This window comes from Micropterus dolomieu, linkage group LG05 (assembly GCF_021292245.1).
Source record: "Micropterus dolomieu isolate WLL.071019.BEF.003 ecotype Adirondacks linkage group LG05, ASM2129224v1, whole genome shotgun sequence".
NCBI lineage: Eukaryota > Metazoa > Chordata > Actinopteri > Centrarchiformes > Centrarchidae > Micropterus > Micropterus dolomieu.
Window position 1 is genome coordinate 29272543 of NC_060154.1, and position 12838 is coordinate 29285380.

Here is a 12838-nt window from a genome sequence, read left to right on the forward strand (position 1 = left end):
GAGCTGATACTAAAAGGTGGAGTTAAAACACTGCGACCACTGATTGAACAGCGAAAAATGTCTAAGCTTAGATGGAGTACGGTCTAGACCTGCTCTTTATGAAAAGTTCTAAGAGATTACTCCTGTTATAAATTGGCGCTATATAAATAAAATTAAATTGAAAGCTACCAATTGAAAGCGGCTGCAATTTTTTTTTTTTCACTAGACACTAGATTTGAAAAAATGGCTGGTCGACTGATAAAGGGCAGAGGTTTCTTTGTTTTGGTTGCAGGTGTGTGTTTGCATAAAGTTGAAGATGATGTCATGACAATTTCCCGCCTACGTTGAGGGGGTACAATCTGCAGTGGAAAAAAACATTGAGAAAAGTACCTGGTACCAAAAGTGAGTCAAGTCGGGCAAAGCTGTGTCATGCAGTGGAAATGAGGCTCCCTACCAGAGCCGCAAAATGGCTGTTTGTTTGTGTTTTACCATAATACATTTATTTATAGGCGTCTCTGGCAGTCGCAAAAACAGCCAAAATACACACAGACACAGCCACATTTGAGAACAGTTCAACTAGTAGTTTTATGGTCCCCATTGTTTTCTTTTAATTGGAGCAATACCAGCTACGTTCAGCAGCCATTGACAGTAGGTGACTTAACACTTTAAATACTGCTTTAAAGTGTAAATCTATCCTGAATTGCTTTTTCTCTCATTAATTAACATGCTCAAAGGTGTTTTAGTTAATAGAATGTTGATTTTGACTTTCCCAATGTTTTGGGACAAATTGTTTCAAAATTGGTGAAAGCCAAACGAAGAAACCCATGTCACAAATGCATTCAACAATTCTGTACTTTGTTACGTGTAAACGTAGAAGGGATACAACCTGGGTGCCTCACATACCAGCTGTGAATCTGATGCTCACGTCCTAGAACAATTTGTGTTTTGCTTTGATGGTGTGTGAACCATAGCTTCGTGTTGTAGCTGTAAATTGTTTGTACCATGACTGCTCTGTTTATTTTAAGAAGATGAATATATTGTCAGTCTGTGTTTATTAATAATTTTAATTTAATAGTAAAAATGAATTTAATTAAAATTTAATGAGAGTATTTAGGACCTCCCTATGTTTACCATCATTATATTTATAGCAAGATATCTGGCAGGTCAAGTGCCTCCTACTAATAAATGTGTATTTTCTGAAGTTATTAAAGTTATGAACTACACATGCTTGTGTGCTCTCTCTTGCTTTGATGCTTAACTTTGATCTTGCTGCACCTCAAGCAATGTCTTTAAATTAGATTTCCCTCTTACCTTAGGTAATGCATTTTTTATTAGTCAAGGCACCAAAGCTGCTGTTGGAGTTGCTCAAATTATTCATTCTCTGTTGCATGATGTTTTTAGCCCATCATACACAGTAGGTAAACATCCTAAATGTATTCTCTGGACATCAAATCACTTATCACTGACTTTTCACTTTATGCAAGTGTCACATAATGCTGTTACAGTTAAATAGGCTGCACTCCCTAATTTTAATATGGCACCCTCAAATCCCCAAATTTTCTCCCAGCAAATTCATGGTTTGAAACAGTTTACAAGTGACTCAAGTTTGAATATTAATGAACACATTTCAAGTTGGAGGAGATTTGTGATGCATAAAGGCAATATCAGTATTTGTTGTTTATTAAATTTTTTAAGCAGAGAGCAGCAGCTCAGGTTGATCTGCTTTGATCTGGAGGCTGTCAGACTGTATATGTTTAACTGTAATGAAAGTTCAACACTGTCAAAAGTGGGCAGTGTAGTCTAACGACAAGCATTAAGAATGTTATTCTTTACCCTAATGTTACTTTCATTCCTAACATCTGGTGTATGTGGCAGGCAGTCAAGCCCAAGAACAACAATAAAGTTCTATTTCTGTTCACTTCATAATAACTGGATAATCATTTAATTTTCAAGATATTATACCACTGGTGAAAGAAGTACTTTAAGGCTTTATTTACACTGTAAAACTAGTAAATGTCCACAAGCAAAATCCTATTTCAACCTGCAATGACAGAGGTTTTTTTTACCACTTCTGGGCGGGAACAAGTTGTGGACAACCTTGACTTATCACCTTTAAACTTGAAATGGTAAATGGTATATGGACTGTTCTTGTCCAGCTCCTTTCTAGTCTTCCGACCACTCAAAGAGCTTTACACTGCTTGTCACCTTCACCCCATTCACACACATTCATCCGCTGATGGCAGAGGCTGCCATGCAAGGCGCCACCTGCTCATTAGAAAGATACTAATCATTCACGCAATATTGGAATTCATCATGAATGTAAGGCCAATATGCTCCGTTTTTGGTCTCTATCAACTCCTGAGTGAAATGTCTGTCTCTCTCTTTAGCTGCTTAATGGTCCACTGTGTTTACCAGCTATCACACTCCTAACACCAGCCACCAAAATGCATACATTTTCACATTTCAATCAGCCAGTTGCTCATAGGAAGCATCCAAAACAACAATTATAGCGACAACATTATGTTAATTGCTAAGAGCTGTGTCCTGCCACACTGTGTAAAACAGAAAGGAGAATTATTGCTCATATCTAACTTGTAATTAAACTGACTGAACATTTTTTGAGCTGGCACAAGCTGCTTGTTTGTGATGACACTGGGGTGGGGGCAGCTCTTTATATGGGTGGCAAGCAAGCCACAGAGATAATATTCAAAAATATGTTTTCTGAGTAAATCTATCATGTAGGCCAGTGGTTCCCCTCAAGTGATCGCGAGATAAATCTGATGGTTCGTTAGGCGATTATAAGGATGAGAAAGCAGATAAACAATTTATGCTCATAAAAGTGTTATGTTTTTGAGGTCTATCACTCATCACGTCTCAGATACGTCTCCATTTTATTAAATGACACAGGGGTGTGTTGCTAGCATCAAATCACAGCCACCAGTTTTGCTGTTTGGTGGGGGTGGTGGGGGTGGGCTGCATGTGTTACAGTAAATTCTTTGTCTGACAGCACTGGGGGAAATCCAACACCTCCCGTGCTGTAGGCTCTTTACCAATTGCAAGTAAGGCATACTTTATTGTCACATACACATTCATGTAGCAGATTCATTCTCTGCATTTAACCCATCCATCAAGGGAGCAGTGGGCAGCCACTGTGCAGCGCCCAAGGACCAACTCCAGATCTGAGCCAGTGTCACTGGTCAGTGACGATGTCCAGATTCTTAATCCCACAAACAAAGCTCTGACTGATCAACTGTTTCGCCAACCAGCATAAAAAAATGTCAGCAAGCACAGCACCCAATGACTGTTGTGTTTGCAGTTGGAAAGAGCTGAAAAGGAACTGCTGAACAAATCTGAAACGTGGGCATCAATTCAGAGGTCTGAATTCTTCTGTCTTCCTGTAAATTACCGGATCATTTCACCTATTTAAAAGTATTTACATAAAACAAGGCAAAAGGGATCACTCTTTGGTTGCAGCAATGAGTCACAGGCATTGCGTCAGTATAAGGAGCCACAAGCTAAAAAGGCCAGGAACCACTTATTTTGGAAGTAAGAGAAATGACAACAGTCTCTTCAGTGTAATTGATTTGTTCACCTGTTTTTTCCCTGTAGAAGCAGATGGAGCTTTCCTGGCACAAGAAGAGGCAAGAACAAGATGTTCTGGATAATACAGGAACAATGGCAAGGCAGGATGGTGAAAACATGTTGAAGGAATTGCCTGGTGACTCAACCTCTGGGAGAGAGATGCAAACAGCAGGGACATGCTCCTTTAGCTTGTTGATGGCAAAATAAAGCTAAAACAAGGTCATTGATTTTATACAGAGGTGCAGACACAGAGCACTCAGATGCTCACCTTGTGAACCACCCGGCTCTGCAGGATGCAAACAACATTAAATGGTCCCCTGAGTGTTTCGCACAGTGGCAATGTCTGACTCTAATGCTCTGGCATGTTCAAAGATGATGGGAAAAGTGAAAAGAGAAAGAAACTTGTGGTTTCTCATAGGCTGATAGTACGATGAGTATGTGAGAATGATGAAGTTGAGTGTTTTTATTGTGGGTGGCCTGGACTTGATCATGCTTCAGCAGCTGGCTGCAAGTAGGTGGTTTTGTCCATTGTTGTTCATCTGCAGGCTGTTACACTGTTCTGAAATGCTGCATTTGCATTTTAAATCCAGACTCTGTGTTGTCACTGCATTGCCAAATAATCAATCATAATCAATAATAAGCCTAAACGGTTGCCTGAAAGGCTTTGATGTCCACCTCAATATATTATTGTCATTGTTATGTGGTATAGCTTATTAAACCTGAATGACTATTAGAAAGTGTAGATCTGAAACTGCTTAAGCACAGTAACAAAACCACTCATTTGATTGTTAAATCCTACAGCATGACTACACTTAACAATAAGCAGACTGAGAATTGAACACTGTTGAAAGTACAGTTTTGATTAGCTGAAAACATCCAACTGGTGATTGTGAACAGTGTCGTGAGAAGGAGAAAAAGAAGAGAAAATATAAAGTAGAAGCATAAGTGAAGCTCACACAATTATAGAAAAGAGGGCAAGCAGAAGCATTAGAGGCAGTGTAAAGTATAGTGGAGACATGGAGGGCAGGACATGACTATTTGGTTTTATGACATTTTATGTTAATGTTACAGGACTAATTCCACGTTTTTAAAAATGTGCATTGGAAACAAGGAAGACTATATCCAGAAGGAGGCAGTAATGCAACGTTAAGAGGCCAAACTGCTGTAAAACCGCAAAGAAGAAGAAGAAGAAGAAGAAGGAGAAGGAGAAGAAGAAGAAGAAGAAGGAGAAGAAGAAGAAGGAGGAGGAGGAGAAGGAGAGGAAGAAGAAGAAGAAGAAGGAGGAAAAGAAGGAGGAGAAGGAGAAGAAGAAAAGAAGAAGAAGAAGAAGAAGAAAAAGAAGAAGAAGAAGAAGAAGAAGAAGAATGGAACAATAACTGAACAGTGTGAAGGGATCATATTTGAACATTTTTACAGATGGTGCCAGGGAACCAGAGAGTGGGAGAGCAGGTTTTGGGGTGTATATAGCTCAACTGGACCTTAGGATCTGCAAGAGACTACAAACAGTAGTTCTGTCTTTACAACAGAGCTACTTGCAATTCTTTGGGCTCTGTGGTGGATTGAGGATGTGAAAATAAGTGAAGCCTTAACCTGCTCTGACTCTGCAGCTGCCCTGATGGAAATTCTGCCTGTATTATTTAGAATTTCAGAGATTGGTAGCATGTTATGTTCTGCTGGGCCCTGGGCATGCTGGAGTTGAGGAAAGGAAATAAAGTAGCAGACTGTTTAGCAAAATAAAGCCTAAAGAAGTTAGAGACATATATAAATATATCATTGGGAAGAGTGGAACTAAAAGAAAAAAAGGGAATGGCAAAGACTGTGGGACAATGAGACCAAGGGGAGACATTAGGCTACTACTCTTTGCAATCTCAGGTTAAAAAAGTCAGGCATTGTTATGGATCCAGAAGAGCTTTTGTTAAAATGTGCAGGTTAAGACTTGGGCATTGTGGGTTTAATCAGTCCTTATATGTTACTGGAAAGCATCCTAATGTCCTTTGTGTGTGTGGGAATTTTGAAACAGTGGAACATGTTTTACTGAAATGTAACAAATATAATATAGAAAGGAGCATTCTATTCAAGAGATTATCAGATTTGGGAGTCATACTCAGTTAAATCTATATTGTGTCAAATTGAGACCCACCACTTGATTGTCAAAGTAGTATTACAGTTCTTACACGATACAGGGCTACACATAAAAAGTTGAAGCAATAACATTATCATTACAGTGACTTCCTGAGGAGGGCAGTGACGCTAATACGCCTGGAAGCATCTGAACTGCCGACAATTCACATGAAGAAGAAAAAGAGCAAGATTACAGGAAGCTTCCATGGAGACAAGGGACGCCGTGTGGTCGCTATGCACAGAGTAGCCACAAGTTGGAAACTCTCTGTGCCGTTTTATGTTTCCTAATTGGTGTGGAATTTTAGAAAGTTATAAAGGCACTTGTTTTTGAAGTAAGCCGTATGTAACGTTAGGTAACGTTAGCTAGCGCACATGGTTTTATCCTCTAGCTAGCTAACACTAAAGTTACCATCTCCAATGCAGAAAGAAACTTGGTTAGCCACGGTTAATATAACGTGTAAACATGTAAGTTAATACATCAAAGTGTGCTAAGTAATAGCCAGATAGCATTTGGAAGAGCGTCGGTTTAAAAATGTGGAAACGGGGCGGTCGAAGCTCTGCTCTGGACCGAGCTCAGGCACTGCTGTCCGCGAAGAGGAACAGCAGAGGGGACGCAGAGCCCGTGCAGGGGTCTACAGCCAAAACACGGGTACATGCGGTCAGTTTAAACATGTTTCAATCAACATTACTTTTTGAGATGTAATACATGTGACCCCAGAAACCTGTCTTCCTTGTATTTAGGGTGCTGTGGGTCGGTCTGTGGAAACCAGATCTGCTCCCCGAAATGCACACACTCCTTTCTCAGATGTGAGTGACCTGTCTTCAGTCAGCTCAGCTCCTGAGGATGGTGCACACACTGTGCACACTGCTGCTGCTGCTGGGAAGACCCAGGGAAAAGAGGGGGATATTACCAAGGTAAACAGCTTTAGAAGGCATTGCTAATTTATGCTGTATTGCTCAGAACATAAATGCAATGGATCAGTTTGACAATACGCTGTCTAGTTTGACTGTGATGCTGTCTGAGCCCTCCTTGTTTTCTTCTGCCAGGATCTCAGACCTCAGAGCTCTCTGGGTGGGGGAGGGAGCAGGTTCTTGAAGAAGGCTCCACCAACTGCAAAAAACAGCAGCCAGTCACCTGTCAGCAGGAGCCAACTGCAGCAGGTGCCTGAACCCAGGTACAGTTCTGTGTATGTAAGAGAAACAAATGTTATATTGAGCACTTAGATTGAATAGTTTTCTATCACCTGCTCCACTGAATTTACTGAAACTCAATTCTTGTGTTTTTCTGTTCATTCTTCCCTCTCACCCCCTCGGGTCAGATATGTGTCATCTTCCCAGCGAGGTTCCCAGACTGCTGCTCTGAGCAGACTGGCTCAAATTGAGAGCCGCATCCACACCCGCAAGCAGGCCAGACAGGGGCCAGTACCTGCGGAGAATCTAACCTCAGACTTGGAAATCTCACAGCCACCAGCTGCCCAGTCCCTTGAGGCCTCTGTGCAACTCTCAGCACAGTCCAGCAGTGACCAGAGCCTGAGGGGGAATCGTTTCCTCAAAAAAAACGTAGCTGTAGCTGTTAATAATAGTGCTGTTGCCAGGTCTCCAGAAGGCACAGATGTTGGTGTCCGGTCTAGGTCCAGAGCTGCTGATGCTGTAGTCCCTTTGGTGGGTTCTGACATTAAGTCAGTGAGAGTAGTGAGTGGTGTGAGTCTGGAAAGTGATGAAGAGGACATGAGGAAACTGCTTGGAGACTCGTTGGATTCAATGGACAACAGCTTCTTATTAGCAGGGAGACACTCTTCCAAAAGATCAGCAGACAAGGTACTCTTTAGCTTTGAACCCTGGGCTGTTTTTTCAGCCTCATGGCATAGTCACTGCATGTCTTAAATAGGCACGGTACATATTGTTATTTTCAGGACACGTTAGGCTAAGGCCATCACTTGTGCGCACATGTCAGTGGTTCTATACGTACATGTTCTAATGCACACAATGTCAAACAAGCTCTTATTCAGAAACAACTTCACTTTCCATCACAAAGTAATGGAAATATGTCTAGGCTCACAAATAGAAAAAAACACAACACACATTCAGCTAAATTAGCCTTTTTTGCCTGTATGTTCTATAGTTCGACGGATACATTTTTCAGTGGCTGATGCCAAGATTTAAAGAGCAGGGCGGCCGATGGCTGATATATAATGCCAATATCAAAACAAAGAAAAGTCATGTATAAGTACATTATGTCATGCAGAGTACAATCTAATGTACATGGTTATCTTAGCAAGTAATGTTGTTGTTATTACATTTGGTTATGCTGTAGATTTCAGAATGTGACTGGTGTTTAAGGGAGAGTGGGGTACAGTTTGCAGGATGAACACATACATATTCAAATATTCTAGGTGTTGAAAAGTCTTGAGAATCCCTGAATTCAGTTTCCTCAAGGCCTGAAAAAGTATTGAAAACGCTTACCTTTTATTTACCAATGTCTTAAATGTTTCCTTTTGCCTGCTGTAGGTAGAGATGTTGATTATTAAGTGTTTTTGATTCTGATTGCGGGCTGTCAGGAGATGTTACACACCTCTAAACTATAAGTGGGACTGTTGATTGTGCTGAGGAGACTGTCCAGTCCGTTTTGTGGAGTTTCAGTCAACACTATCAGACATGCAGCAAATACTGTCACAACTACTAGCTATAGTGGCTAGGAAGCTCTTTGTACCATGATGGGCAAGTCTTAGCAGAAATATAAATGAACTTCATCGGTTAATCCATCCATCCATTTAATGCTGCTTATTGTGGTCATTTGATTTAATTAAATCGAATCATTAGAAATAATTGAAATACTGCTGGTAAATACTGAAAAAATAATAAATAATTCTAAGCCATATTGTCCCTGGCTCTCCATCAAACAGTGCACTCAATGTGGTTTTAAAAAGGTCTTAAGAAGTTAATTAACTACATGCAGAAACAAATTTATTTCAGTTCCAAACAATACTGTGCTTTCCTCTCTCACAGATGTTGAGCCAAAGCAATCCGAAGGTCCACTCCACACCCCCTCTCGCTGCTGTCCCTCCCGCATCCTCCTCCAACAAATCGCCACCTCGCTCCCCTGCATCTCCTTCTCGCCGCAGTTCTCCTTTTCGATTCACCGGCCAGGCTCAGGCCCGCTTCAGCCCCTCTGTGCTCTCCCCATCCCCGTCTCCCGCCTGCGTCTCTCCACAGCGCTCCCTCTCGTCCATGTCAGGCCGCAGTGAGGTTCTCTCTCTGGCAGAGCTCTTCCCCGTTGGGCCTGGCTCTCCAGATCCCCACAGTGAGCTGAGTGCACTTTCTTCTGAAGGTGAGAAAAGTTCATCAGGGCATCAAATACATAAGGAAAGATGGCTTTCAGTGTTGTAGGGTCAATTGGATGTAAAATCAAGTCTTCCGCTCTGTGTATACCAGTGTATATCAATGTAAAAACGATTGTTATAATGATTTATTGATGCCAAAGTGCTTAGCCTATTGTTTTGCATACATGAGAGAAAATATGGTGTTTTTTTCATTAATCATGTTCCTCCCTCCTCATCTTATGCATCCTAGATGGACAACAAGGTACATAAATCATCCCTCTGTAGATTAGAATTAACAGAACAGGATGTAAGAGTTACTGTGCAGCTCATCTTAAGTTTATGTCAAGCTTTATTTTTTATTTTTTTTAAATGTATAGGCACCATTTTTATGCTTTCAGGGGAGAAATTCTGCAGGTATTATAATACGTTCTGACATGCATTACTTTTGAACATATAACCGTGTTATTAGCATTGCTGTGACAGCTGCCTAGAAGAACATTTATTTTCTAGTTTTTGCTCACCACATGCTTTTAATGTATATTTGATACCTTATGCATTAACAGTAGTAGGACACAAAATATCTGTGGTGATACACTCATTTATCATTTATGAATTTCTGTTTTGATCTGGTATTATTGCAGACTTCAAGATAAATGTGATGACGTTAGACGACCTTGTCCCTGCTAACCTTGGATTTACTGAGGAAACACCAGGAAAGGAGGTGGGTAATGACAGAAGTTATTATGCATGGTGAAATAAAGAATTACATTAAAACTAATACAGCTTAAAGAAAAATCTATTGTAAATTCCCAATAACCATACTAAATGAAAATACACTTGTGTGGTAAACCAATATGGATTTTAAGTGGCCCACAAAGATCAGATGGCCACATTGAGATAATTCTCCCTCATTTGATATGATATGTCCCCACTTTATCATACAGGAGCAGGCCTGGAATTTCATCATTTTAGGGGCAAGGCTTTTAGTGTTCATTTCTTTGAGAGCACAAAGGCCACGTGCCAGGGCAGCATGGCCGTCAAATAAAACAATGATTTCTACTCCACGGAAAATGTTTTTTCTAATTTGTTAATACTAAGTACAATGTTAGCAATAATCATTACCATCCATGCATAACAACAAGTTCAACATTTGGAAAGTTTACTATAACATGTCAACCTTTTTTTAATGTCACCTAAATTTTTAAATTGAACCTTTTCTCTGTTTACTGTGGATCTTGTAGAATCCCGAGGGGCTGCTTACACTAACATGTATGCTTTCTTCCTGCTGCCTAAACAGAGAGAAGCCAGCTCCCCTCTTCCTGGATCTGTGAACAGACATCAACAGTTGGCAAGATCTAAGGAGAGGGAGAAAGAAGAGGAAGAGCAGCAGCAGCAGGAGGACCAGCTGGACTACCAAAGTGACTTTGAGAGTGAGTGCAGGACAGAACCAGATTACAGTGCCAGCCAGGTTTCAGAGCATGTGCAAGTGGATGGAGACGAAGAGGAGGTGCTATCGGAGGTCAGAGAAGAGGCTTCAGATTCAAACATGTCCTGTGGGAGAACAGACGATGATTACTCAAGCACTTTCTCAGATACAAGTCGCTGCTACGCCTCACGGACTTCAGATGGCAGTCAAACACTCAACAGAGGCAGGGACTCAAGATCCTCTGTATCACATGGCAGCCGAACCTTATCTCGCCAGTCAGGGAGGCGCGCTTCAACCAGGAAGGCTTTAAAAGAGGCGGCAGTACAGACTCAGACTGATCCAGTGGCTTACACATGGCCTGCCGGTTAGTCTGCCATACATGGCGTGTGTATATTTAAGATGTGGTATGGCCACCAATCCTCACTACCACTGTAGCATTTCTTCACAGTAGTCATCAAGTTATCGGGCTTAATTTGACAGTGACATTATGAACAGTAGAGTTGTCTTTTTCTTATCTCTGGCTCTCCTCTCTCTGTAGGTATGGCGACTTTTGGTCCTGCATTGGGTATGACCTACATGGATCCCACCCCAGTGGTCGCTCATACTCTCAGTGCAGAAATTGTGGAAGGTAGGACCCAATTAAACAGAACATAATACTACATGAATACAGATAGAACACCAGGAGGCTCTCTCAGAGTGCTTTCCTCCTTTCCAAGGCTAAATCTTTTACATTTGTTATATAATTGAAAATATAAAAAAAATGTTAAACCTGAATCTGGATCCAGATGGTAGCTATAATTTGTAGAGAGTATTAGGGTTTGTACAAGAATGATCACAATGAGTCATACGCTTTTGGTAGGGTCATTTAAATCTGTTGCACCATCTATGGGTGAAATGCAGAGATGCACTGATTCCGATTTATTTAAAAGTCTGACCTACCCAATTTCAAATAAACTGCAGTATACCACAGCGCAGTGTTTCCCACAGAATGACAGTGTAACTGATGGTATCAATCTTCTCCTTTAATTCTTGGGAAAAAAACATTACTTTAAAGTTCTATAATTTGCTATTTACATCTATGTGTGTCCAGCCCTCGGTAATTATAAAACCCTGCGTATGGCCTTTGGTGTGGGGTTTTGGTGAAGACAGTAATTTACATCTTTTCATCTCACACTAGTGGTAGTAGTAGTGGCAGAGTCCTTCACAAGTAAGACTGCATTTGCCTTAAACCCAGTGAATATGCTTTGTGCTTGGAGCCCTAAAGTCATGGTACTGATTCTATGGTTTTTCTGCGTGTCCCATGTCCCTCCCTCAGCTCGTAGCAACTTTAATCCAGCTGTATTTGCACTCAACGAAATGCTGAAACAGCAACTTGCCATGACAAGGCGGTACATCGAAAGCAGCCGACGTCTTCACTCCAGCCTGGTGCAGAGCCTGGAACCACCAAACTATAGATACACCACACTGGAGGAAACCAAGGAGGTAATGCATACACACACACACAGAGTTACACACCTGTTGTAGAGTTATCAGTGGTTTCCTAAGTTGGACTCAAAGGAACAAAGGAAATGACTGTTTAATTGCTGGTTTAAAGCCTCAAGTGAATATCCAATTTGTAAAAGAACATTGGTCTATCATTCAGTGTAGTAGAAAATGCATCAGTATCATGAGGCCGACAAGTAAAAGGAACGCAAACCAGTCATCCTTTAAATTAGTCTTACATTCCTAATTCCATATTGCATTAAACAATTAAGATATGGCTTTGTGAAACCTGTACATAATTCACACACTCTTTTCACAGTACATTCGCAAGCACAGGCCTTCCAAACTGACAATGGAGGAGGCCTTACAGGAGGTGCTGCAGGAGATGAGAGACTACCATCATATCTGACCGGTGGTACTGAATGTCGTGGATCACAGAACCCCAGAATGTGTGGAGCAAGGGACATTTACCATGTCCTTCTTATTAAGACATTTTATACAGAATTAAATTTTTCTACTGCAGAAAGAATTATAGTATTTGTTATTAGTCTGTCATAAAACATGCTGTTAAGAGTTGTGTGCTTTTTTAAAAGTGCAATCATGTCGTACATTCAAACTTGTGTCAAGGTTTAAATTATGCAATTACAAGCCTCTGTGTATCAGTTCATGGAGTGATTTGAAGAAGAAATAATGATAAAGTGTTACACCTTCATGACTGTCATTCTGTTTTAATGCATTTGTTAAAGGAAAGCCCAAAAGAAGACATCCAGTGTCTAGAACTCTGGCAACATTTCTGTTCTGAAAGAACTCACTGTAAACAGTTACACTCCACTATAAACATGCAACATTTCAATATCTCGCGTGAAGTTACTAGTGATTCAAGATGTGGTGGATCTGGCACTGTGGAACCAAAAATACTTCAAATCAT

The 12838-nt window shown here is 40.8% G+C and overlaps 3 protein-coding genes across 4 annotated transcripts in view; all 3 read left to right on the forward strand.

Moving 5' to 3' along the window:
* Positions 1–1149, forward strand: part of LOC123971752 (protein shisa-like-2A) — a 13039-nt gene extending 11890 nt beyond the window's left edge. The window contains exon 4 of the transcript XR_006825270.1: positions 17–1149. The gene's annotated coding sequence lies outside the window, so the exon portion shown is untranslated. The remainder of the gene's footprint in view (positions 1–16) is intronic.
* tbl1xr1a (tbl1x receptor 1a) overlaps positions 1–12838 on the forward strand; it is a 402448-nt gene that overhangs the window by 164376 nt on the left and 225234 nt on the right. The gene's annotated exons all lie outside the window — the stretch shown is intronic.
* Positions 5861–12622, forward strand: lg05h19orf44 (linkage group 05 C19orf44 homolog). 2 transcript variants are annotated; one of them, XM_046050748.1, is made up of 10 exons: positions 5861–6340; positions 6424–6597; positions 6730–6857; positions 7002–7500; positions 8689–9010; positions 9644–9723; positions 10300–10792; positions 10967–11056; positions 11744–11910; positions 12230–12622. In XM_046050748.1, exons 1-10 carry the CDS (start codon positions 6215–6217, stop codon positions 12317–12319), a joined length of 2169 nt encoding a protein of 722 aa, XP_045906704.1. In that variant the 5' UTR covers positions 5861–6214; the 3' UTR covers positions 12320–12622. The 2 variants fall into 2 exon arrangements, with proteins under 2 accessions (XP_045906704.1, XP_045906706.1); XM_046050750.1 differs by having other exon boundaries at positions 5861–6331.

What these genes read in the sequence shown, in the direction of transcription:
- lg05h19orf44 (XM_046050748.1), top strand. Translation starts at nt 6,215, where the DNA reads ATGTGGAAACGGGGCGGTCGAAGCTCTGCTCTGGACCGAGCTCAGGCA. An exon ending in AAGAGGGGGATATTACCAAG is followed by an intron (nt 6,598 to 6,729) that starts GTAAACAGCTTT and finishes TTCTTCTGCCAG; the next exon opens with GATCTCAGACCTCAGAGCTC. An exon ending in CAGCAGGTGCCTGAACCCAG is followed by an intron (nt 6,858 to 7,001) that starts GTACAGTTCTGT and finishes CCCTCGGGTCAG; the next exon opens with ATATGTGTCATCTTCCCAGC.